The sequence below is a fragment of the Rhodamnia argentea genome, chromosome 8 (genome assembly GCF_020921035.1).
Source record: "Rhodamnia argentea isolate NSW1041297 chromosome 8, ASM2092103v1, whole genome shotgun sequence".
Lineage (NCBI taxonomy): Eukaryota > Viridiplantae > Streptophyta > Magnoliopsida > Myrtales > Myrtaceae > Rhodamnia > Rhodamnia argentea.
Window position 1 is genome coordinate 26,603,781 of NC_063157.1, and position 22,411 is coordinate 26,626,191.

General features: G+C 40.6%; 3 protein-coding genes across 5 annotated transcripts; 2 read left to right on the forward strand and 1 right to left on the reverse strand.

The window, feature by feature from the left end:
• Positions 1-3,667: 3,667 nt before the first annotated feature.
• Positions 3,668-8,287, forward strand: LOC115738300 (delta(24)-sterol reductase). 2 transcript variants are annotated; one of them, XM_030670904.2, is made up of 3 exons: positions 3,668-3,730; positions 5,944-7,215; positions 7,655-8,287. In XM_030670904.2, the coding sequence occupies exons 2-3, from the start codon at positions 5,968-5,970 to the stop codon at positions 8,108-8,110; spliced, it is 1,704 nt and encodes a 567-aa protein (XP_030526764.1). In that variant the 5' UTR covers positions 3,668-3,730; positions 5,944-5,967; the 3' UTR covers positions 8,111-8,287. The 2 variants fall into 2 exon arrangements, with proteins under 2 accessions (XP_030526764.1, XP_030526763.1); XM_030670903.2 differs by lacking the exon at positions 3,668-3,730 and adding an exon at positions 3,735-3,847.
• A 5,294-nt stretch (positions 8,288-13,581) lies between these two features.
• On the forward strand, positions 13,582-17,333 carry LOC115738302 (anamorsin homolog). Its single transcript, XM_030670905.2, has 8 exons — positions 13,582-13,780; positions 14,209-14,356; positions 15,154-15,320; positions 15,433-15,537; positions 15,887-16,049; positions 16,133-16,269; positions 16,730-16,804; positions 16,967-17,333. The coding sequence occupies exons 1-8, from the start codon at positions 13,778-13,780 to the stop codon at positions 17,003-17,005; spliced, it is 837 nt and encodes a 278-aa protein (XP_030526765.1). The 5' UTR covers positions 13,582-13,777; the 3' UTR covers positions 17,006-17,333.
• Positions 17,334-19,504: 2,171 nt separating this feature from the next.
• LOC115738303 (large ribosomal RNA subunit accumulation protein YCED homolog 2, chloroplastic) lies at positions 19,505-22,244 on the reverse strand. Of its 2 annotated transcripts, none has more exons than XM_030670908.2 (8): positions 22,108-22,244; positions 21,868-21,917; positions 20,946-21,125; positions 20,678-20,767; positions 20,425-20,514; positions 20,276-20,356; positions 20,047-20,092; positions 19,505-19,791 (listed from the first exon to the last, which is right to left on the reverse strand). In XM_030670908.2, the coding sequence occupies exons 1-8, from the start codon at positions 22,205-22,207 to the stop codon at positions 19,715-19,717; spliced, it is 714 nt and encodes a 237-aa protein (XP_030526768.1). In that variant the 5' UTR covers positions 22,208-22,244; the 3' UTR covers positions 19,505-19,714. The 2 variants fall into 2 exon arrangements, with proteins under 2 accessions (XP_030526768.1, XP_030526766.1); XM_030670906.2 differs by having other exon boundaries at positions 20,425-20,517.
• Between the last annotated feature and the right edge of the window lie 167 nt (positions 22,245-22,411).

The window sequence follows — 22,411 nt, forward strand, 5'->3', positions numbered from 1 at the left end:
TTAATTTTCCATTTCGCTGTACTGTCGGTCGATAAACCATATGCAAGTCATTATCACACAGGTGTCGCGTACACGTCACCATTCGTGGGCACTTTTGTTTTATTTTTCTGATCCTATTTTATTTTATTTTACAAACCACCGCATGCGTTATGCATATGTACAGATTGTGAAACCTTACTCCCTACTCACGCGTTCCCACCCCAACTCCCCCCGAAAGTGGGGATTCGAACCATCCACTTTCCCTTCCCAAGTGAAAAGAGTGACCACTTTAACAAGCTCCCACTGATTATTCGTGGATACTGGATGTCCCTCTCTTTTCTCTCTGGCTAACAAATTAATAAAAGGAGAAGGAGACACGTGTGACAAATTTATCTCAAATCAATTTTTTGATTACAAAATATCTCAAATCGGTACACATATAACAAATTTATCATTCGTTAGTCAAATTGCTGAGTTAGATGATACTCGACAAATGAAGGGTATAGCGATTTGAAGCGTTCACCCTCTATTTGTCATATGTATAATATTTTGAGATTTTTCGTGGGATTAACCCAACTTAACGGATATTAATGAATGATAAATTTATCACGAATGTACTTTGAGATTTTTTATGGTCAAAAAATTAGTTCGGGTGAAATTTGTTATAATTATACAAGATTTGAGTTTTTTATGGTAAAAAAATAATTTGAGATAAATTTATTATATGTGTATCAATTTGAGATTTTTCGTGGTATTGATCCTGTTATTTAATATTGCCTTATTTTATGTTTTTTCATATGGTGAGTGGTTCTTGTTTGGTCTATCGTGCGGCCCTTAAAATATCCCACTTGGTGTATTTGTAGGACTCACATGAATCATACGTACATACGAACTTTTTTTTATCATAGCGTATTTTACTGACTTACCTGAGTTTTTCAATTGGTTTGTGTCATCCTATCGTTGTGTTGGTTATTGTGATACTATCATATGTAAGGATACGATTATACATAATTTGATTGAGTGAGATAAGACTCGAATCGCTAACATTCTATCGATTTTTTTCTCTATTGACCCATATAACATAAATTCACGTAGGTAGTAATATTTTCAAGTAAAAAAGAAAATATGTCGGGCTTCTTTCTTGTTTTTCTAATATCAATGTCTCCTAAAAAACTTTGAAAAACTCAAAAAAAAAAAAAAACTTAAAGTGCCTTCATTTTCTCAAAAAATGTCTCAAAGAAGATCTTATTCTAAATACGGGCATTAAGTGGTCATATTAGTCTCAAAGAGGGTTTAACCTCGCCGGCTAGTCAAGGGAATTTCGTCCTTTATTTTTTATGATTTTTTTTCCTTTTTCTTTTCTTTTCTCCTTTTAGCCTGTGGCCGGCCATCGGCATGTCAATAGAGGGCTGGGCAAGGGCTACGACATTGGTAGTTGGCTAGGGTCGCCAGGCCCACACAAGAAGCAACAAAGAAGAAAAAAGAAACGAGAAACGGAAGAGAAAAAATTAAATACATAATATATTTATATTATTCATACTCTCAGTTATCTTTTTCGAGAAGATGATGCCCTTCTTTTGAATTCCTCCAAGGAAAAGCAACAATTATGCATCTGAATTAATTTTTGAGCTTTTTCTAATTTCTTAAAGAATGCCGAGCGGAATAGTTTTTATTTTCAATACGTTTTATTACCGTACCGGACGGATAATGCTCCGAAAAATGACAAGCTTTCTTAAAATTATTCACATTAAAAGAAATGACATTCAAGATAAAAATGTATTTTTTTTTCTCTCTTTTCGTTCTCTCCAATTAATAACGGAATAATCAACGGGGCCCGTACACCCGGAGCACCCGACCCGCACCCGATTATTCCAATCCCCCCTTTTCCCCCCTCTCATTTAATTTTGACATTGTCTGACCCGATTTTTCCCTTTCGGCGGAGGCATCTTCATGCTCCCCGTAAAATAAGGGTGCGTATGGTAACGTTTCTGTTCCCGGAACAACTTTTGGAACAGAAACACTTTTTTCTGTTTTCGTTCCCGGCTACGATTTTTGGGAACAGAAACGCGTTTGGTAACTACAAAAAAAAAATGTGTTCAAAAGCTTTGATAAAAAGTCGTCGTCTTTGAGAGTGTGAAGGAGTAGTCCAGGAACAGAGGATTGCAAAAAGTGTTCCTCTTGCGTTATAAAATGTGTTCAAAAGCTTTGATAAAAAGTGTTCCGGGAACAAAGAAACAAGTATTTTTTGTTTCTCGTTTCTGCTCCAAAAGTGTTCCCGTTTTCGAAAAGTGTTCCCGGAACACTTTGGGAACACTTTTTTACCATACGCGTTTCTGGAGCGTTACCATACGCACCCTAAATAGTACGAAAAGAATGGAAACCAACAGAAATGGCCAAAAAAAGCAGGAACAGTTCCCATCCCTTGCTTGATCGGTGCAGACATCTCCATCCGTACTATCCATAAAATAAATAATATTCCCACCCCAGAAAAAAAAAAGAAGAAGAGAGAATGGAAACTAGCGAAAAAGGCAAATAATCTTCACCGGCCGTGACTGGCGGGCGCAGGCTGTGCGCTTCCTACGCATGCTCCGGACGGGCCGTGCCCGTGCCCATGCCCGGCCCCCGCCACCGCCGCGCGACACAAGTCACGTGTTTATCGAGTCGAGCGGCGATCCTTAATTTTTGAATCGCTCGGCCGGTTGCCACGCGGAGGCGCTTATCGGGTTATGTGTAACGAGAAAAATATCGACCATTTTGATGTTGCCGGTTCGGAGGCGACAATTATTATTTTTTTTCTTTTGATTTGTCTTACCACTAATTCTCACTTCTTTGGCTTTTGGTTCGCCTTGAGTCGAATCGGCATCTCTCGTGCTAAGGCCCTGTTTGGTTCAAGATTGCAAATGAGCATTGGGACTCTAAAGTCCCTTGGTCAAATGCAAATGGTGTTTAGTTCATTTGTTGACTCATTTTGGGAAGATGCAATTGCATCTCAAATGCTCTCCAAAGTCCGTTAGTCCAAAGTATCTCTGGAGGTACTTTGGGTTAAGGAACTTTGGTAAAATGCAACTAATTTTTTTATTATTTTAATTTTTTCACCTTTGCTTGCTGCCGCTGCCGGCTCGGAGTCGTTGCCGCCGCCGGTCGCCACCACCACCGATTGCCAATCGCCGCCCGCCGCCAGCATGGCCCGCCGCTGTCGCCGCTCGCCTGCCGCCGCCGCCTTTTTTTCAAAAAGAAAAAATATTTTACAAAGTTTATTTTTCACCAAACAATATTTTCGTCAAAGTTGTTTTTTAAATGTGTTTTTAAAATACATTTTACCAAACACTACTTGTATTTTGAAAAAGGCCTTTAGCCCAAAGGTATTTGCATTCTCTCAAAGTCCCTTGGCCAAATGCCGAATCAAATAGGGCCTAACATCTCGCACCACTATTAGTAATTTCTTTATTAGTAAGGCCGCATGTATAGTGCTACATTTTCTTTATTTGGACGTCAGAATCTGTCAAATAAAATTCGCATTCAATTCAATTGCGGTAACTCTGAATTCCGTCCGTGAACAATGAGGATATAATTTTATTACTCGATTTATTTTTAATTATTTTGGTAAGAAAATATCTGCTTCCCTTATATGTAACATTTTTTGCCACGCCGGGAAGTGCAGTCGCCTTTTCTGCCCCGCGCGCTCTCTCTCTCTCTCTCGTTCTCTCTCTCCGCTCCAATCATTGTCGGCGAGCTTTGCTCTCCGGCTCAGGTAGTCTCTAAAATCTTCGCTCTGCTAGGGTTTTGAAAAGCTTGCCTCCCCCCTTGTTTGGTCTACCGTTAGCCGTCGTCGGTGCTGCATTTCCGATTGCGGCGGGCTCCGTTTCTCGTGGGTTCCGTTCCCGAGCGGACTCTCGTGCCGTTTCGCCGGTTTCTCCGCTTTGAAGTTTGTTGTTATATATGCTTGTTCGTGCCTGTCGTTTTGGTCGCGCGAAGGTGGGGAGAGTGTTCGGCGTCCGATGCGCGCATGTCGTTTTGGTCCGTCTTTGCGGTTTCTTATCCGGCTTTTACGCTGCTGTGGAGTTTCCTGGGTTTGCCTGGTCTTTATCTTCTGTTGCTTTTTGGAAATGCTCCTTTGTTCGCAGCGTGTAGATCTGGTTGAATGGTTTTTGGACGCGTGTGCTTGGGTCTGTCTAGCTTTGAGTTTTTTTTTTTTTTAATTTTTTTGGTTTCTGCTGCGCGCCAGCTACTGGTCTGACTGAAAATGCTCGGAGAGATGCAATGTTCTGTACTGCGTTCAATAAAATCTTTGTAGTCGGTAGAATGGAAGATTGTACTCTGGCTTGGACATTTTGAGTGTTTAGAGTTGGATTGGACATGCTTTTGCCTCTACTGTGTACATTATGGTAGTTGTTCTGTGAGTTTCGTCCTTCATAGCCTGTGCTGTTCGTTACTGATCTAGATTTGATGTTGTCAGTATTATGTTGATGGTTCATATATCCTGTTTTGTTTTTACTGCGAGACAATATACAAATAAGGACTGCGTGTGAGTTCACACTAGGAATTAAGACACCTCCTTCAGTTGAGTTGACTGTTTCCTGAAGTTTCTGGATTTGAGAGCATGCTGGTAATTTTGTCAAGCATGCTGGTAATTTCCTAAATTATTACATAACATTTTATTTAATCCAACCCTCCCTCTTTGGGAATATGTGAGTGTATCTTCTTCACTTTTGTCCGGCACATTAGTTCTGTCGCTTTGTAGAATGTTTGGACAATCTTTCCTGCTTTACAAGTCATATGGCCGTAGAGGAATCTGTCTTTTGATATTGTGAATAACCGCAATGCAAATGCCTGTGAATGTCTAACTCCAATTTCTAAAATGATCTCAAATCAATATTTTGAAGTACTTGTTGTGTAAGCAGAGAAGAATTTTCAGAATCTTGGTTTTTTATAAGTTTGTTCAAATATTATGTTCTTGTGGAATCCAGAAAACACTATGGACGACTCTGAGAATGAGAGAAAATGCAATAGATTCATTCTTTTTTTACTTGAGGATGCATTGACTTGGGTGGAGGTGCTTTAGCAATCTGCAATATGAGCTGCACGACCTTTCTGTTCCCCTGAGGGAACTGTTGAATCACAGCATAGCATTTGATTGTTTGGTCCAGTGAAATGCCTATTTTCCTCGATTGAAAGACAAACTTCTCTTTCGCGTGTTCTATTCTATTTGGTATCCATTGATCTTGGTACCATAGCTATGAAAATATGTTCTTTCTGAATAATGATCAGCGTAAGCTAGAGAATCCCGGAGTTTGAACTTGTTAATCCTGGAGATGAATGGTTATTAAGTCTGATGGAATAATAAGTTGCAAAGCTTTAAGCTTTTCAATATCCCTGAACGGTATCTAAAGATAAATCATTTTCAATTTCATCTTTTATTTCAGTACTGGCATTGAAATCCAAACTTGAATTTGATTAAATTTTGAGCTTGTCAAGTGTTTAAATTGCGCTTGATGATGTGAATGAAACTCATTCATGTTTGAATGTGGTCTTGACCTGACTAAGTTGAGTTTAATTGTTAGTGGAGTTGATTGACTTAAGTTACGTAAGGCCCCTGGTCAACTTCACCTGGTATATTTGAAGTAGCACTGATTTGTTATCGAAACTCAGAACTTGGCTATCTCTTCGTGGAAAAGATCTCCTGATTTGGCTTAATTCTTGTCCTTGAGAGATAGATGAAAGACGCTGGTGCTTGTTGCATGACATAACTCTTTCTATGATTTGAGCATGTGCATTATTTATTAAATTCGAAGTTTGTTTGCTTCACGTCCTTCTGCTTTGAGTTGTAAACATTCCCAAGTAGATATATAGTTGGTCATATCTTGGTCCTTGATTATCATGAATGTCAGTTGAAATTTTTTCATCTATTTCAGCTTGAAACTTTAGTAATCTTCTTGCGGTTTAGTAACAATGTCCTTATTGCAGGGTTAAGGTGCATTTACAACCACAATGTCTGATCTTAAGTCTCCCCTGCGCCCAAAGAGGAAGAAGATCTGGGTGGATTATTTTGTTCAGTTCCGATGGATTATTGTCATCTTTGTCGTGCTCCCAATCTCTTTCACCTTGTACTTCCTCACGTATCTCGGGGATGTCAAGTCAGAGAGGAAGTCATTCAAGCAGCGTCAGAAAGAACATGATGAAAATGTTCAGAAAGTTGTTAAGAGTCTCAAAGAAAGGGACCCCAAAAAAGATGGTCTAGTTTGCACCGCTCGTAAACCTTGGATTGCTGTTGGAATGCGAAACGTTGATTACAAGCGGGCCCGGCATTTTGAGGTTGATTTATCAGCTTTCCGGAATGTACTGGAAATTGACAAAGAGCGGATGGTGGCCAGAGTTGAGCCACTAGTCAATATGGGGCAGATCACTAGGGTTACTGTGCCGATGAATCTCGCCCTAGCAGTTGTTGCTGAGCTTGATGATCTGACTGTTGGCGGCCTCATCAATGGCTATGGAATTGAGGGAAGCTCCCACATATATGGGCTGTTTTCAGATACTGTTGTAGCGTATGAGATAGTTCTAGCAGATGGACGAGTGGTTAGAGCGACCAAGGATAACGAGTTCTCTGATCTTTTCTATGCCATCCCCTGGTCTCAGGGTACACTGGGTCTTCTTGTCTCTGCAGAGATCAAGCTCATACCCGTCAAGGAGTATATGAAGCTGACGTACAAGCCTGTCGTGGGTAATCTAAAAGACATTGCACAGGGATACATGGATTCTTTTGCACCACGAGATGGAGATCAGGACAATTCTGAGAAGGTTCCCGACTTTGTGGAGACGATGATATATTCGCCAACAGAGGCTGTATGTATGACTGGGAAATATGCTTCTAAAGAAGAAGCGAAAAAGAAGGGGAATGTGATTAACAGTGTAGGATGGTGGTTTAAACCCTGGTTTTATCAGCATGCACAGAGGGCAGTAAAGAAAGGGGAGTTTGTAGAGTACATTCCTACCAGAGAATATTACCATAGGCACACCAGGTGCTTATACTGGGAGGGGAAGTTGATCCTTCCATTTGCAGATCAGTGGTGGTTTAGGTTCCTTCTTGGTTGGTTGATGCCTCCAAAGGTTTCTCTGCTCAAGGCTACCCAAGGTGAAGCTATTCGAAACTATTATCATGAGATGCATGTTATTCAGGACATGCTGGTTCCACTGTACAAGGTCGGCGATGCTCTAGAGTGGGTACACAAGGAGATGGAGGTAAATCTTCTGATGCTCCTGTTTGATGTTCTTTGAAACATCTGCTCTATTGTTTTGATGAAATATAAACGAAAAAATAACATAGTGCATGGACAGTTGCCAAATTCCTGTGTGCTACTTTGTGCTGCATCTTATTAGAGTTGAAGGTATCTTTACATTTATACCTTTCCCTGTCTGAAGTCTGGGATGTGGCTTCCTGGCAGAAAGAGCTCGAGATGAAGCAGGAACTCTTTCTTTCTGGGTGATTCCTGCTGTAAACTATTAGTTACTTGGAGTAGGAGTGGTGTACATGACATTTTGTCACACTTTCCCGTTCTTTATAGGGAACTTTAATGAGGATTGTGTGATTTCTGGCAATTAAGATATTTCAGAATGTGGTTGTTGCCTGTTCCATGTTTTCGTTGTCATATGCATTTTTTGTTTGTTCTTTCAATTTCAGGTATACCCCCTTTGGCTTTGCCCACACAGGCTCTATAAGCTCCCCATGAAGACCATGGTCTACCCTGAACCTGGATTCGATCTACATCGCAGACAGGGAGACACACAATATGCCCAAATGTACACAGATGTCGGGGTCTATTATGCACCTGGGCCCGTCTTAAGAGGCGAGGTATTTGACGGCGCTGAAGCTGTTCGCAAGATGGAGAACTGGTTGATTGAAAACCATGGCTTCCAGCCCCAGTACGCAGTCTCCGAGCTGCATGAAAAGAACTTCTGGAGGATGTTTGATGCTGGCCTCTATGAGCACTGTAGGAGGAAGTACAAAGCTGTGGGGACCTTCATGAGTGTGTACTACAAGTCCAAGAAGGGAAGGAAGACTGAGAAGGAGGTGCAGGAAGCGGAGCAAGCGCACCTCGAGACTGCTTATGCTGAGGTCGATCAGCCTGCAGATTAACAAGGATGGAGTGATTTCGAATTTGCAGGGATTTCTTACTTCTGTGTCGGTCCTCTTTCGATTTCCTTCCCCCTTTGTTTGCAACAATTGGCCTTTCTTCTTCTGTACCTTTATTTGCTGAGGATTGTTTAGGTTGAACTCTCTTTTGGATGATCTAAAGAGTCGGACCTTTGCTGGTTGGCTATCTATTCCCCTTTCTTTGCTCTTTTTTGGGTTCTGTGTTTTGCTTCAATAACCCGCCACCATCTCCACTGTTAAGCCCATCTGCAGGTTATGTTTCGAGCTACCGTAGCACTAGTCGATCTTCCTGTTGGCCCCATCATGCAATCTTCCTTGTCTATTATTTTCATATGATACTGTCTTGTGGCCTTGGTAGCAAAAACTGGGTGGAGGCAAGCACGTTCATCCCCAACTTCACGGCATGCCTCGGCTCCCTCGGTTGCAATGGAGATTGCAATTTCTATACAAATGATTTTACCTGTCTGAATCTGACATTTACATGGGCAAGATCCTCTCCTGCTCTGCTCGGACATGGTGACTATGATGGTTAAATTTCAATTGGAAATATTAGACCGAGGATAGGATCTTCATCAAAAGCAAACAGAAAAGTTCCATGGCAGCATGTGCTTATATTTCATCCCACGTTTGCCGAAAACGCTTTCTTCTTTAGCTAGTCATTTTTGGCCGCCGTATGATGCGAACAAGCTCAGCTCTACCCGTACTGATCTCTGAAGCGTACGTATGGTACTGCTCAATCTGGGCAATGTGTGTGGGCGATGCAGCGCAATTGAAGCTGCGCACGGCGAGCAACTGCCACTAACGTGCACGCATCGCTCCCACGCTCGCATGGTGAGAGCGGCTTTAGCTTCTTGCTGGAAATTTAGGTCAGCCAAGAAATGAAAACAATGGTCAGCGGTCCATTGATCTCTTGTGATTCCCCAGAGAGGGGCCAGCGTACTCGTGATGGCCACGAGCCCGCAAAACCGAGTAACGAACAACCGCACGTTAAAGTAAAACCCGATTTAGCGACGGCGAGATCAGAACCTGAATTGCTGCGTGGCGTGGGACTAATCATCGGAGTTAGAATTGGAACTCTCAAGGCAGATAATACCGGGGCACAAAATTGTCCTTGGGCGTGTGGTGGGTGAGGTTCATTTGGTGCTTTTTCGCTCTACATGATCAGATCAGATGCATTAAGAGAAAAAGAGCAAAAGAGTGCCCACAAAGACAGCTTGGCATCACGTTTCGCCCATGAACTGATCCCAACTTGGTTCAAATGGCCAGTGGTGTCGCCGGCTACTAGCTGAGGGCCGACGATCTCTATCAACCACTGACCGAGGGTATCGCAGTGGGCCACAATGCAGGCTCGCGAGCCCTTGCTAGATCTAACAAGGGCCACGACCTTGCCCCTGGCTGACGGACGAAGTTTCCCCCCCCGGGGGTTGGCAAGGATCGCCGGCTTAGGCCCCGTGGTCGGTAGAGGTTGCCAGCCCCTGACCGGTGGGCGGCGGCCCTACCGACCCTTGGAACCAAAAAAGAAAAAGAAAAAGAAAATAATAAGAAATATTAAAAACAAATGGAGCTTCCTAAAAATAATAGCTTATATTGCTTGAAATAATTAGTAATAAAAAATATTTTCATTATGGACAATAATTTATGTCTCATTTTTATGGAGAGTCATATCATTTTTTATCTTAATTACTTCTTAAGCAGAAGTGTTGTTTGGTTACACCCAATTACAAGGAAAATTGTCCAAAAAGTTCTAAACCCATTGTAATTTTGCCAATTTAGGTAGAAACCTTTTAATTTTACCAATTGAGTCCTAAATCTTTTCATCTTTTGCCAATTGAGTCTGTCCGACTAATTTAGAACGTAAATTGCTCATGTGGTTACTAGCCTCTTACATGGTCCAGCTGACGCTAACATGAATAAATTTTGGTAATGTTTTGATATATATATTTTTTTATTCTTTTATTCTTTCCTTTTGTTTATTTTCTTTTTCATTTTTTGTCTTTTTTAGTTCAAATGGCCAGTGGTGTTGTCGGCCATTGGCCGAGGGCCAACGATCTCTACTGACCATTGATCGAAGGTATCGCAATGGGCCACAATGAGGGCTCGCAATCCCCTTCTAGATCGGACAAGGGCTGCGACCTTGCCCCCGGCCAACGAAGTTTCCTCCCCCTGGGGTCGGCGAGGGTCGCCGGCTCGAGCCCTGTGGTCGGTAGAGGTTGTCACCAAGGTGTCACGACCTACCGACCCTTTGATTTTTAGCAATTGAATGAAGAATATTACTAAATATTTCGATATATACCGGGACCATAATATCAGATTGGGTAGGGAGATTAAAATTCGAGATTAATCGAAAAGTAAGGATATGGGCTCGTGTGAGTGGGAAATTGAAAAGATCTATTCTAGTTCTATCATCAACTATGGGTTTGAATCTAAGAGAAATTCTAGAGAATGTTTGCTATCCTAAGATTTTCTTGTCTTTTCTGAATGATAAAGAGAAAAAAAAGGGTGGGGGGGGTCAAATGAAAATGCCATTTTGGAGTTTTATGAACAATTTACTTGTGTAGGCGGAGATCCAGTATTTTCTGAATCCTTATGTAAGGAATTATAAAAGAAATTCTTTCAACAAAGATGTGAATTAGGAAGGATTGGTCAACGAAATAAGAATCGGAGACTAAATCTTGATATACCTCAGAACAATATATTTTTATTGTTGTGAGATATATTGGCAGTTGCGAATGATTTGATTGGAAAGAGCCTGCTGGACTTGTGATTGCTTAGGATATAATTATCTTGTTGGAATTGGTGTGCATGTGAATATTATGGATCTGAAATTCAACTATCTATCTGGAATACATGGACACCAATTTCATGATATTAGCTGAGATTGTCTGTCTCATATCTCTTCATCAAATTGGGGAAGGGCTGGCACAATTAAATTGTCATCCAATTCCACCAGGGAGCGGTCTGATCAGGTACTTCACAGTAAAAGACCAAGCCCAAAATCCACTTAGAATGAGGGGGTGCATGAAACCCATCCGGAAATAGAATTTCTGTTCCAAACCCCTTTTTGGAATAGAAACTCATTTGGTAACGTAATTCTATTTTTTTATTTCTGAAACATAAAGTTGTTTCAGAAAAAGATTTGAAAGAGAAATGAGAAACAATAAATTTCTATTTTTTCAAGAAACAAAAATAGAAATCTCACTTTTTCTCAAATACTCATTGTTTCCGACCACCACCTGTTGCCGCCGCCATTCCCTCGCCGTTGGCCGACCGACGCATTTTCTAAAAGTGAAATTTTATGTCGTTATCAATCGCATTTTTTTGCTCAGAAACTCATCCGGAAACAGAAATAGAAAAAACTATTTCTAGCCGTAAATTTTTTTCGGGAGTTGAATGGTTATCATTCACCTCCTAGGCTTCCCGTTAAGTGATGTTGATTTCAGGATCCATTTGGTACCTTGAGTAAACAGAGGATCCTCCTCTGCTGACCGACAAACAAGACTGAAACTAAAGCTCGTGGTTTATAAGGTGCCCCATTGCGCCTCTAATGAAGGTAATTGAACCGGCTAAAGTACACTATAAGTGTCAAAATTTGTGTGCGGCGTTCATTTTAGTGCCAAAACTTTCAAAATGATCACTTAAATGCTAAATTTTTTGAAAAACGCTCCCTTTAGTGCCAACTCCTAATTGAGCCGACGTGACTTGACGAAAATCCTACAAGGCTTTTTTTTTAATTAATATTTGAGCCGACGTGGCTCACCGTAGTTGACGCTGAAGTGAGTATTTTTAAAAAAAATTGGCACTTAAGTGAGTACCATACACAAGTTTTGACACTTATAGTGTATTTAAGCCCAGCTGAATCAAATGATTTGGATCGAATATTGTCTTATGTAGGATCAGACGAAGGGAAGTTGTAATCTGGCAAGATCAGCAGCTTGCAGGGGAATTATGATGTTTCAGGGCCCTAGAAAGCTCAAATCTTCCAGTTCAACGTCACTTTACGGATCATCTGACTTCTTCCCTTAAACTACACATTCTCGAGTAGATTGCTTGTATAAATTGGTGTAGCTAACTGAAATAGTTTGGAGCAATTTTTCATGGATGATTGAGGACTGAAATTCTATAATTTAGATTTTTATGTCACGTACTTTTTATTGTTGGTTTTATTCTACGTATTCAATCAAACAGTGTTGGCAAGAAGTTCTATTATAGGACTGGAGTTCTTATTATAGGAACTTTAATGAACTTCGGTCCATTGGTGGCCAAAACTTGAAAGTATGATATGAATTATGGAAAGTTTTTTGACAACAGTGTTCATTTTATGAATTTTTTTTATTTTATTTTATGTGTTCATCTTTTATGGATTGTTGCTATTGAAAGATGAGATACTTTCATTTTTGTTGTTACGCTCACTCTAATTTTGGTTAACTAAATATGAAATAAAAAAGAGCAAATTAAAATCGACAGGTTCTCGGGTAACTGGAATGGGACCGTGGAACCTGTGATAGAGTAGGTTTTATGTTTTAGGCTATGCAGTGTAGGTTCTACGTTCCGAAAAATAAGGAACCTATTTTAACTGGTAGGTTTCATGGGGAACATGTAAGGAACTTGAAAATGCTCATCCCTACTTCATACGTTGAATGAAGCCCAATCTTCTATTGGCTCACACTCGTAAGTACACAGGGGTAAATACAACAAATAAGTACAAGATACCATATCCACCCGATTAATCTTTTGGGGGCCAGTGCACTATTGACCCTTGTTAAATCCGTCAAGGGCTCAATTAAATTAGAAAATCATTATTTTTTTTGCAAAATATTGGATTAGACTAACTTTGATTTTTAATATGATTAGTTATATTCTTGCCCATCCAAATGCTGTTATGAAAGAAATACATTACTATGTAACCAAATGTCAGCTTAAACCATATATATGAAGAAAATGCTATCGCTTAGCTCATGGAAAATAGTCGGTTTAGGAAAAATTTCAGTTGAAAAATCACACATTTTAAGGCTTTGTTTATTTTGTGAAAAATGAATTATTTATGAATTATTTTATATAAAAATATTCATTTGCATTTTATTTGAAATAATTAACCTCTAAGAAATGTTACCATAATCGCCAACAATTTATGTTTAAAAATTTTCGTGAATAATGAAATTTTTTCTTTCGCTTATTTCTATAAGCGGCATAATCAATCTATTTTTAGGAAATAATTTTCAAATTATTCATTTTCCTCGAGAAATTTTACACTTACGCTTATCAGGTGGACTCTTTAAATTTGTACAAATGTTTTCCAATTAGCGCAAAAAATATATGAAAAATTAGCCAAGATGTACATAAACAAACTTGATTAAAAGTGAAATTATGACTAAGCAAACCGCCACGAAGGAGGAGAGCAAGCAAAGCGAGGAACCTTTTCCGAATCCGAATACGGAGCCAAACACGCCATCCGGGTGGGTCCGTCAAACGGGTCGGGCGAGTCGGCAAGGAACACACGCGGTATACAAAAAGGACCGACTCCCTCCCATTTCCTTCCTTATCAAGTCGCTCTCGAAGATTCGTTCCCCACTAAATCGCTTGAAACAGCCGTCGAAGCGTCGATCCCCCGAGCGCGCGTCGCGATTCGGCGTTCCTCCTTTTGCTTCGAAAATGGTGAGCCGTCTCGATCCTCTCGTCGATCGGATTCGGTGCGTCTCTTCGCGCCGCCGAGTGGTCGGTCCTCGCGCCGGCCTTCGTTTGGTGGACTGATTTTCCTCTTGGGTGTGATGATTCTCGCTTCGTTTTGGCTTGCCCGCTGTAGAATGCGTGTGAGCGAAGCGAATGCTTTTTTCTGGCTTTAATTTGATCTTAATCTGCGAACTTTGAGATATTTGAGGTTCGTTCTTTATCAGGGAGTGCAAATCGGTCGTCGCGAGTTTTGGGTTCCCCTTGGTTTTCTTAATCGTGTTCTTGGGTTTAACTAATCATAGAAGTTTTGACGTTGTAGTTCATTACCGTGGCGAGATGTGTATGTCCTTCTTCGCGTGCTCTTAAGAGTTTCTTGGACTGTATGCTGAATTGTTCCTTTTGGTTTCTTTCAGGATCCAATGGCAACGCAGTGTACTGTGCTGGCTTTGACTGATGACGCGGTTATGCAAACGAAAGCAGTTTTCAATTTGATTAGGGAGGTTGGAATTGACAAGTTGGAGCAGTGTGAACCTCAAATCATCACGCAAGCAACTCGTTTAGGTATTCTTTAATGTTCGTTGTGCTTTTGGGAATTGCATGTACCCATTTAGCATTTGTTAGATAGATCCCTCTCTTTCTCGGCTTTCTTGCTTACTTTCCTTGTTTTCTATTAATTTGATCTCGTCTGTTTTTTGTTTTGTTTTATTTCCACAAAGCAAATAATCAGTCGCTGACATTGTGAACAATTGCTCTTTTGATGGAATGCTTCCATGGGTGGCATGATTTGAGCCCTCTCAACGGGAACTTTTCTTGAAAAAGCATTTAGCCTTCCTAGATCTCATGTCAGTCTCTAGGTTCTGTTTCAGAATTGTCTGTTTGATTACTCTCTTTGGGTGTCTCATATATTGTGCTCATAGTTTTATTGTCCTCACATCTTCCATGTTACGGCTTGATCAAAATGAAAATTAGAACTTCATTTTAGGAACTTCCGTATGTCCTTGTTACGTATTGATTGGCTCTATGAAGGAACAAAGTTGCTGGGCAAGTTGACAAAATGTCTTGATCTTTGATCTTTGGTTCATCATGTGAATGTACACATACAAGCATACGTGCATGTTTCTCAGCAAGGGTGCAGAACCCCTTTTTTCAGTGTACCAATTGCGTCATGATTTTAACTGGCAACCTGATTTTTAAATGAACAAAAAAGCTATTGGTAATGTGCATGAAATAACTCTAAGTTCACTTAGTTGTGGTTCATAGTGTCTCTTACTTGTTTTTGTCTTTTTACTAAGACAAATATGGCTTTGATCTGGAGATTCAAATTTTGCTTCCTCTGATTATTTTCTGGCTGGTAACAGGTCAACTGCCAGTAGAGTCTTCTTCTGTGGACTTCACCATTGCTATCTGCAAGTCATCTGAATTTCCTGGTACTAGCTTGTTCGAAGAAATCTCAAGAGTGGTGAAGCCTGGTGGAACCATTGTGATTCGTAAGGCTTTATTGTCTTTAGGGGAGGATACATCTAAGGTAGATGATGCCCGTGGCAAAGCATAATAACCATCTGCTTTTCTCTTTACTTGTCTATTTGGTGTGAGTGAATAATATGCCATTCTGAACATTATATGAAACTTTGATTTAGGCATCCTCTGCTCTTGAACGGGAGTTGCTGTTGGCTGGATTTTTAGAAGCACGGAATCTTCCAATTAAATCAGGGGCAAGTTGTGAGGGTGTACAGCATTTTATGGTGAGTGCCAGTTTTTAGCATGACCCATCTTTGTCCATCTCGAGTTCCCCTCATTATTGTGCTTCTTGAATAAAATGTTGTAAAGAGTGGTGGGCCAATTATTTTTTCCCGAGTGTTTATTTTTCTTTCTTCTCGCAAGTATTCCTTCATCTAGATTTATTGTGTTTGTGCAGTAATTTTGATATTTTCCTCCCAGGTTTCTTGTATCTGGGATAATTTTTTGATGGTTATTTTGTTATCAAATTAATTCGTATAATTTGCTGTCAACTCCTCATAATTTAATATCATTTTAATGCTATTGAAGTTTGCATTGCAAGCATCTTATGGTATGTCTTTTAAATCTTTTCAGGTCAAAGCGACAAAGCCATCCTGGAAACTTGGCTCCTCCTTTGCAATTAAGAAGGGCACAAAAAGCTTAGGAAAAGTTAAAATACTAGGCGATGATGATGATTTGATAGATGAGGACAGCCTTTTAACTGAAGAGGACTTGAAGAAACCGCAACTTCCACCTGGTATAATAGCAGAGTAATGATGATTCGGTTCTGTGAGCTTTTTGTGTTTGTAATTCTTCATAATACAGAAACAACTTTTGTAGGTGGTGACTGTGAAGTTGGAAGCACTAGGAAAGCTTGCAAGAATTGCACATGTGGGAGAGCTGAAGCAGAGGAGAAAGTGGAAAAATTGGGAGTCACCCTGGACCAGCTAAACAATCCTCAATCGGCTTGTGGCAATGTACGCTCTCTTATCTGCTCTTTTATTGTTTGGTTGTTGAATATATGTGTAATTAGCAGTAAGTTGTGGATGCTGAAAGATTTATGCAAAAATGTAGAATTCGATAGGGTTTTTCCTCATTTGGTAAAATATTTGGTTGCAAATAATAGTAACAGTAACATAGTGGGTGATCAAAGTTTTGCGCCGTGATATAGGATTTGACAGGGTGATCTATGCTTTTGACGTCACTATGATTCTTGTCTTAGCAATGTCGGAGCAGTTGGACTATGCCTTGTTCTCTTGGAGCATTGATTTCCTTGACTAGATTCTTAGAATTGCTCAAATCTCAGTTCATTCCTTCCATGGGGCGCTGCTCGTGTATGTAGTAAATTGCCGAGCTTTGGGGTGGGATTGGAAATCTTTTAACTCATGATTGTTCATCCTTTGACTTATAATTTGGCTGATTTATAATGCCATGCAGTGTGGTCTGGGAGATGCCTTTCGCTGCAGTACATGCCCTTACAAGGGTCTTGCACCATTCAAACTTGGTGAAAAGGTAATGTCTCTCTTGCACGCCCACACAAACAAAAACACAGAGGCATGGATACACATAACGTGTATGCTTATGTGCTTATTCATGTCCACGCTTATCCAAACTGGATTGGACAACTAGCTTATCTGAAAGCTTACTCTTAATGGATTTCATGACGTATTGTAGGTCTCATTATCAGCAAACTTTCTGGCGGCAGATATATGAATCACTTTGCGTTCGCTTCCGTAGACTTCGGATTACTGACATGCGTGTGATGTTGGTGACTCAGTTGTTCTTTGTCTTCAATTATTGCAGCCTATGGGAAAGCTCTGGCATCCTTGTCAAACTAGGAAGGTAGTGTGCATTCTTGACAGGATGAGCCAAATTTTGGTTTGACAGGGTCTCTCACTCAAAAGGGTCATATACCGTCTGATTGTATTGCTTTCATATGTTGTGGTGATGATCTCGATTTTTTTTTTTCAAATATTTGAAAAAAGGCTGACGGAAGAGTTTGTCTACTGTTTTAATCATTGTCAATTTGTCAGTGATGTAGGAGGGGGTGGATGGGGCTCGTTTTGTTATTTGTATGACAATTCTAATTCCTCCCACGACTCGAGGCCCACTTTAAAAGCGGATTTGACACCCAACTTGGCTAGCCAGAAGAAGCTGAAGTTTAACTCCTAATGAATGATATCGACAATGAAATTACTCAATAGTGAAAGCCCTGACAACTTGGCTTGCAATCTTAGTTTCACCACAGAATAGAATCCTCCTCTCTTTTTCACCTTTTGCTCAGACGAGCCTGTTGGCATTCCTTCCATCAACATCGTCATCCCCTTAAATTTACGATAACCATAAAATCTGCGTTTCATACTCCGGATTTGAGTTTGGATAGAATAATAAAATGTCCCATCTAGTGTTTGTTGGCGTGGATTGGATATACTGGGATAAAACATTGGATAAGAAATCTACGCTAGGGAGAGGGCTAAACCTGAATCGGATGAAAAAACTTGAAAAATAGTTCTTTCGACGATCGAATGATGGAGTTTGGTTTCGCTGGCCACCACGATAGGACCACACTTCCAACCACCATGCAGTCGTCATCTCCAAACAACGCCAATCGTTGTCGCCAAGCCATCATTTGTTGATAAATGACCCGAAATCGATGGATCGACCCAAAAACTCATCTTTGAAAAAGAAGAAGAAATAAATCAAAGTGCACGAAAGTTTGTGCATTGGTATTGGACGATTTAAAGGAGGAGGAGGAGCTCCAAGAAAAACGGTCATCTCTCAATACGGTGCTAGTCTTGATTGTGCAAGATAATGTCAGCAGGATGCTATAATTATATTTAGCATGACAGTTCTCGTCCTCGATTCTCAAATCATAAGCTCCTCTTTCACTTGATCATTAACACAGAAAATCTCACTATTCGTCGCTTTGGTTCGCTCGTTGTCCCTTGGATTGTTGCTGTTTGTTGCGGAATTGCTTGATCGAACAATTCGTAAGGGATGCAATGTTGATGTTGATGGAATTTGCATTGTGTTGCGATGATTGTGGTGATTCGTAGGTCAGTGTCATTAGGGTTGTGTATTCATGGTTTGAGCTTCTTAAGAAGGTGTTGTTCTCGATGGAGATGGTGAGAATCGATGTCGCATCTCCAGGCGGTTTGCTTTCTCCGCCCAACGTCAATTCAGGGAGTACTACCTCTGTGAGCAAATGAGATTCAAAGATTTTTGAAGTTTTTGAATCCTATCTTGGATTGCACGAAATAGGAGGTGAGATTTTTCACATTCAGGATGATATTCTAATGATTTATAATTCCACCTGATCTTATACTATCCCAATCCAAATCCGAAAAATCAAATGCAGCCCAAAAATCAGGATATTATATATTTTATTCTATCTTTTGTTTAGTAGATGTCAAAGGATAAGATAAAGGATGATATAGGGAATTTAATTGGGATAAAAATATTATAGAGGAGGGGTGGGGATAGATCGGGATAGGATTTTTCAAAAGAGCGGACATGAGGAAAATCAGGTTTTTTCCACAACTACATCCTCTCCATCGCGCCGAGTAGCCTCTCTGTCACACCCAGGCCGCCTCTCCGATGGTGGTGATTGTCAAGTGGGCTACCTCTCCGATAGCGCCAGACCGGGATCTCCGACAGCAAAACCGGGTAACTACACGGCCACGTTTTTTAATGGATAATTTAACATAATATGAGATCATGCCCCTCGTTCATTAATCACTTGAACCTTTCGAATATTCGAAAAGGGTCTCTTCATGTTATGAAGAACTCGAGATTGATCATCGACTTTCAAGGTAGTCCTCTTGGATGACCCGAGCACTTATTTACTCACTCGACAAGACAACGAGCAAGGCCAACATATCATTCTTAAAGGATTTAACTCTAAATCAAAACCCCCGGTTCTACTGGGTTTGCTTGATCGATATCGTGCTCAAATTTAGATGGTACAAACCTCCGGTCAGCAATAACTCACTCATTCGAACTCATTAGTGAATAATTTCTAAACCATTATGATGTTTTAGCAAAACAGAGTCGATCTCAATTGTGTCTTGCTTCTACTTATCTAGCTTTACATCGCCAGTTCAACAAAAAATAGCTTAGATATGACAAAATTCTTGAATTTCTCATATTATACTATCTAGTCTTATCATAACTAGAAATCCGAATGCTCAAACGTAGTATGGAAAACGAGAACAGGAATCAAAAGCATGATTTATTCGAGAAAGAACCTTTTATTGCAACCTATTAACACAAAATGTTAGGTAATAATCACGTTTTCACATAATGGGTCCTCAATCTCTCTACAGGCAGGATTAGGGCAAGGGGAAATCGACAAGGTGTCTGCTAAAGTCATGTACAGTATACTTCTTATGGTAAGAAATAGATTAAACTGTCATTTATCGGTCAACGATTCGTGTTCTTCAGCTCCAAGAGTCTGCACCACCTCTTCTCAACCGAAGCAGCTTTTGGACCACCAATATCTGCACACAAGAAAAAGTTCTTCCAAATCAACTCAAGGCGCGAAGCATTCAATCTCCGACTGGACTAACCAGTCGAACCGGCTGATCTTGAACTGGTTTAATTGTGCGGTTCACTTTGTTCTGGTAAAGTATTCGGAATCGGGACTGGGTTTGACCCGGTTTCGTCCTGCGAACCGGATCTTGCCCTTTCCGAGGACTCCTCCGGCTTTGAAGCCCCGACTCAAAGTAAGCTGATGTGCAGTCCAAAGCACTTACACTGGAGTGTAGGCTCGGATTTCTCACATGATTCTGAGCATGTATCCTGCAAATGGAACAAAGAAGGAGAATTACCAAATGGGCTTTAGAAACACATTTGCCGCTTGTTCATGTACACGTAGAAATCTTCTTTAAAATCCGTATGGCCTTGGGCTCCTGCTCTTTAATGTATGATCAGACATGTCAGAAGGTAAAATTTGGACAATTATTCTTCAAGTTGAATCCATACTTTGACCGAGGTAGTAAGCCGAAGAGTGTCTCGAATAAGTTGATCAAGATGCGCTTCATATCCAGGTTTGACATAAATGACCTGTCGAAACACGTGTGTTAGAGAGAGAGAGAGCGCGCGAGAGAGAGAGGAGGGTTTGAGAGACTTAATGATGGATCATCTCCTCCGATCTCGGGAAGTTCGGTCGCATGACCGACTCTATGAGATGTCAGAATCCAAACATTGAAACTTGTATTCATCTGCTGAACAAGGAGAAAGAAAGATCACAAACACAGTAGGCGCCGATTCTATAAGGTAATGTGGCAGTAGGACAAGTTCGATTTGAACTAGGTAGGAGAGAGTTGGTCCATTGTGTTCTAACTTGCTTCCTTTATCTGCTTGTGTATAATCGAAAATTCTTACCTCTCTGCAATAGGGGGAAGAGCAATTACTGCATTTTCTGGTGAAAGATGTAGTGATCCTCCCGTCGATTGATAAGCCGAAGCCGGCATGCTGTCCAAAAAAGAGACGAAAAGTAAGATAAGAAAACTGTATTCGCCACCGGTAAGAGCGATTTCCGACAGAAAAGGAGACGAACAAAATGAAAGAAGTTGTCAATTGCCACCGTCGTGTAACAGACTTATTGACCACCACGAGCAATTTCCGACAGAAAAGGAAGAGAAGATTGCACCTTCTCTATGCTGAGGTTGATGAGCACTTTGGCGTCTTTCTGCTCATCTTCGACCAAATCCGATAACCTCAAGTCTCGGAGAGAGACGACATAATTGCAGGTCCATTGGCCATGCCACCTTCTGTCCGAGGTACCGATCGTGATCAGATGGCGTGGCCCTTTTTGACTTCTTCTTGAAATCTGCACCAGGCAATCATCGGAGAATATAAACATTATGAAGGATTCTCATGTGAAAGTCTCAAAACAAGTAGAACTAAGGCAGCCATTGGAGTCTTAACCGCTCTCCAAGTTGATCTAGGACAACACGGTCCGATATCGATTTTGTTGCAAGTAACACCTTGCGAGACTAGTTATGAATAGGGAGAGACTCAACGCTCGCTCGTTCATCGCCTTACATGGCCAGAACTATGCCCGAGAAACTCGAGTTTAATCATATTTACAATACAGAAACAACCCTTTTGTTTTTTTCCAAACTAGCTCATAGACCTTGAGCTTACTGCTTACTAATGATGACCAACAGAAAAATACCCACGATCCAAAATTCCAGAAACAAAGAAGAATAGCAACAGCACCAACAACATCATTGCAAAGAGAAGAGCCATTTCCAAGCAGTAGCTCAAGAAACAAGTACACTGGATCTGAAGAATTCCAAGAAAAGTTATCAACCCCGAAAAGCTGCATGCATTTTCTGGAGACAAGCTAGCTCTTTCGAAGCTTCGCAAGTATAGCGGGGAAGAAAAGAACCCTGATTAAATTGCCACTAATTGACAAGGACGTAGGATTATTATCAATTCTCTTTTTCACCAGGACCAACACAACAGTGTTTCTCCTCGGTTAAAATCGAGATCACCCGTCGAAACTACTTTCAAGTTTCGACACAGTTATTCACAGCTTCATACTCGAGAACAAGCCACGGACTTACGGAGGCGTCGATGTTCCTTCGCTTGCTCACCGGAGGAGGATGCCATTTTCCTACAAGGGAGAAATGGAGAGATTCAGAGAATGAAGCTGGATTTCCCTAACTTCTCTTCATTTTCTTTGATGATATCAGTTTCTGAAACTTCTGAAGAAGATGTTCATTGAGCATAAAACTGAAAGTGGGATTCGATCAGAAAGAAAAAAAGATGGAAGCTTCGGCTCTTGGGCTTCTGGTGATGATTACCTCCCGTATCATGGAAGCGACAGAACAGGGAAGACGAAGAAGAAGAATACGTGGCGGTTGCCATGTGACCAGAGTGAAGAGCGAGACATGGAGGGAACATTATCTTCTTATTTCGGTGGTATAATAAATAAATCTTCACCCCCTTTTTTATTCTTTCGATTTTCCCTTCTGTAAGCGGCCGTTTATAGAGGGAAGGGCAGGGCATGCGTGTCAAAATCCACTTTATTAAAATATTTAGGAACAATTCAAAGATTGAAATATTTCCTAGACTTTGCTACAATAGTTTCATGCTTTCTAGTAATAG

What these genes read in the sequence shown, in the direction of transcription:
- LOC115738300 (XM_030670904.2), top strand. Translation starts at nt 5,968, where the DNA reads ATGTCTGATCTTAAGTCTCCCCTGCGCCCAAAGAGGAAGAAGATCTGG. An exon ending in GGGTACACAAGGAGATGGAG is followed by an intron (nt 7,216 to 7,654) that starts GTAAATCTTCTG and finishes TTTCAATTTCAG; the next exon opens with GTATACCCCCTTTGGCTTTG.
- LOC115738302 (XM_030670905.2), top strand. An exon ending in CACGCAAGCAACTCGTTTAG is followed by an intron (nt 14,357 to 15,153) that starts GTATTCTTTAAT and finishes GGCTGGTAACAG; the next exon opens with GTCAACTGCCAGTAGAGTCT. An exon ending in AGGGTGTACAGCATTTTATG is followed by an intron (nt 15,538 to 15,886) that starts GTGAGTGCCAGT and finishes AAATCTTTTCAG; the next exon opens with GTCAAAGCGACAAAGCCATC.
- LOC115738303 (XM_030670906.2), bottom strand. Translation starts at nt 22,207, where the DNA reads ATGTTCCCTCCATGTCTCGCTCTTCACTCTGGTCACATGGCAACCGCC. An exon ending in GAAGGAACATCGACGCCTCC is followed by an intron (nt 21,126 to 21,867) that starts GTAAGTCCGTGG and finishes TGCCTGGTGCAG; the next exon opens with ATTTCAAGAAGAAGTCAAAA. An exon ending in GGCTTACTACCTCGGTCAAA is followed by an intron (nt 20,093 to 20,275) that starts GTATGGATTCAA and finishes TTCCATTTGCAG; the next exon opens with GATACATGCTCAGAATCATG.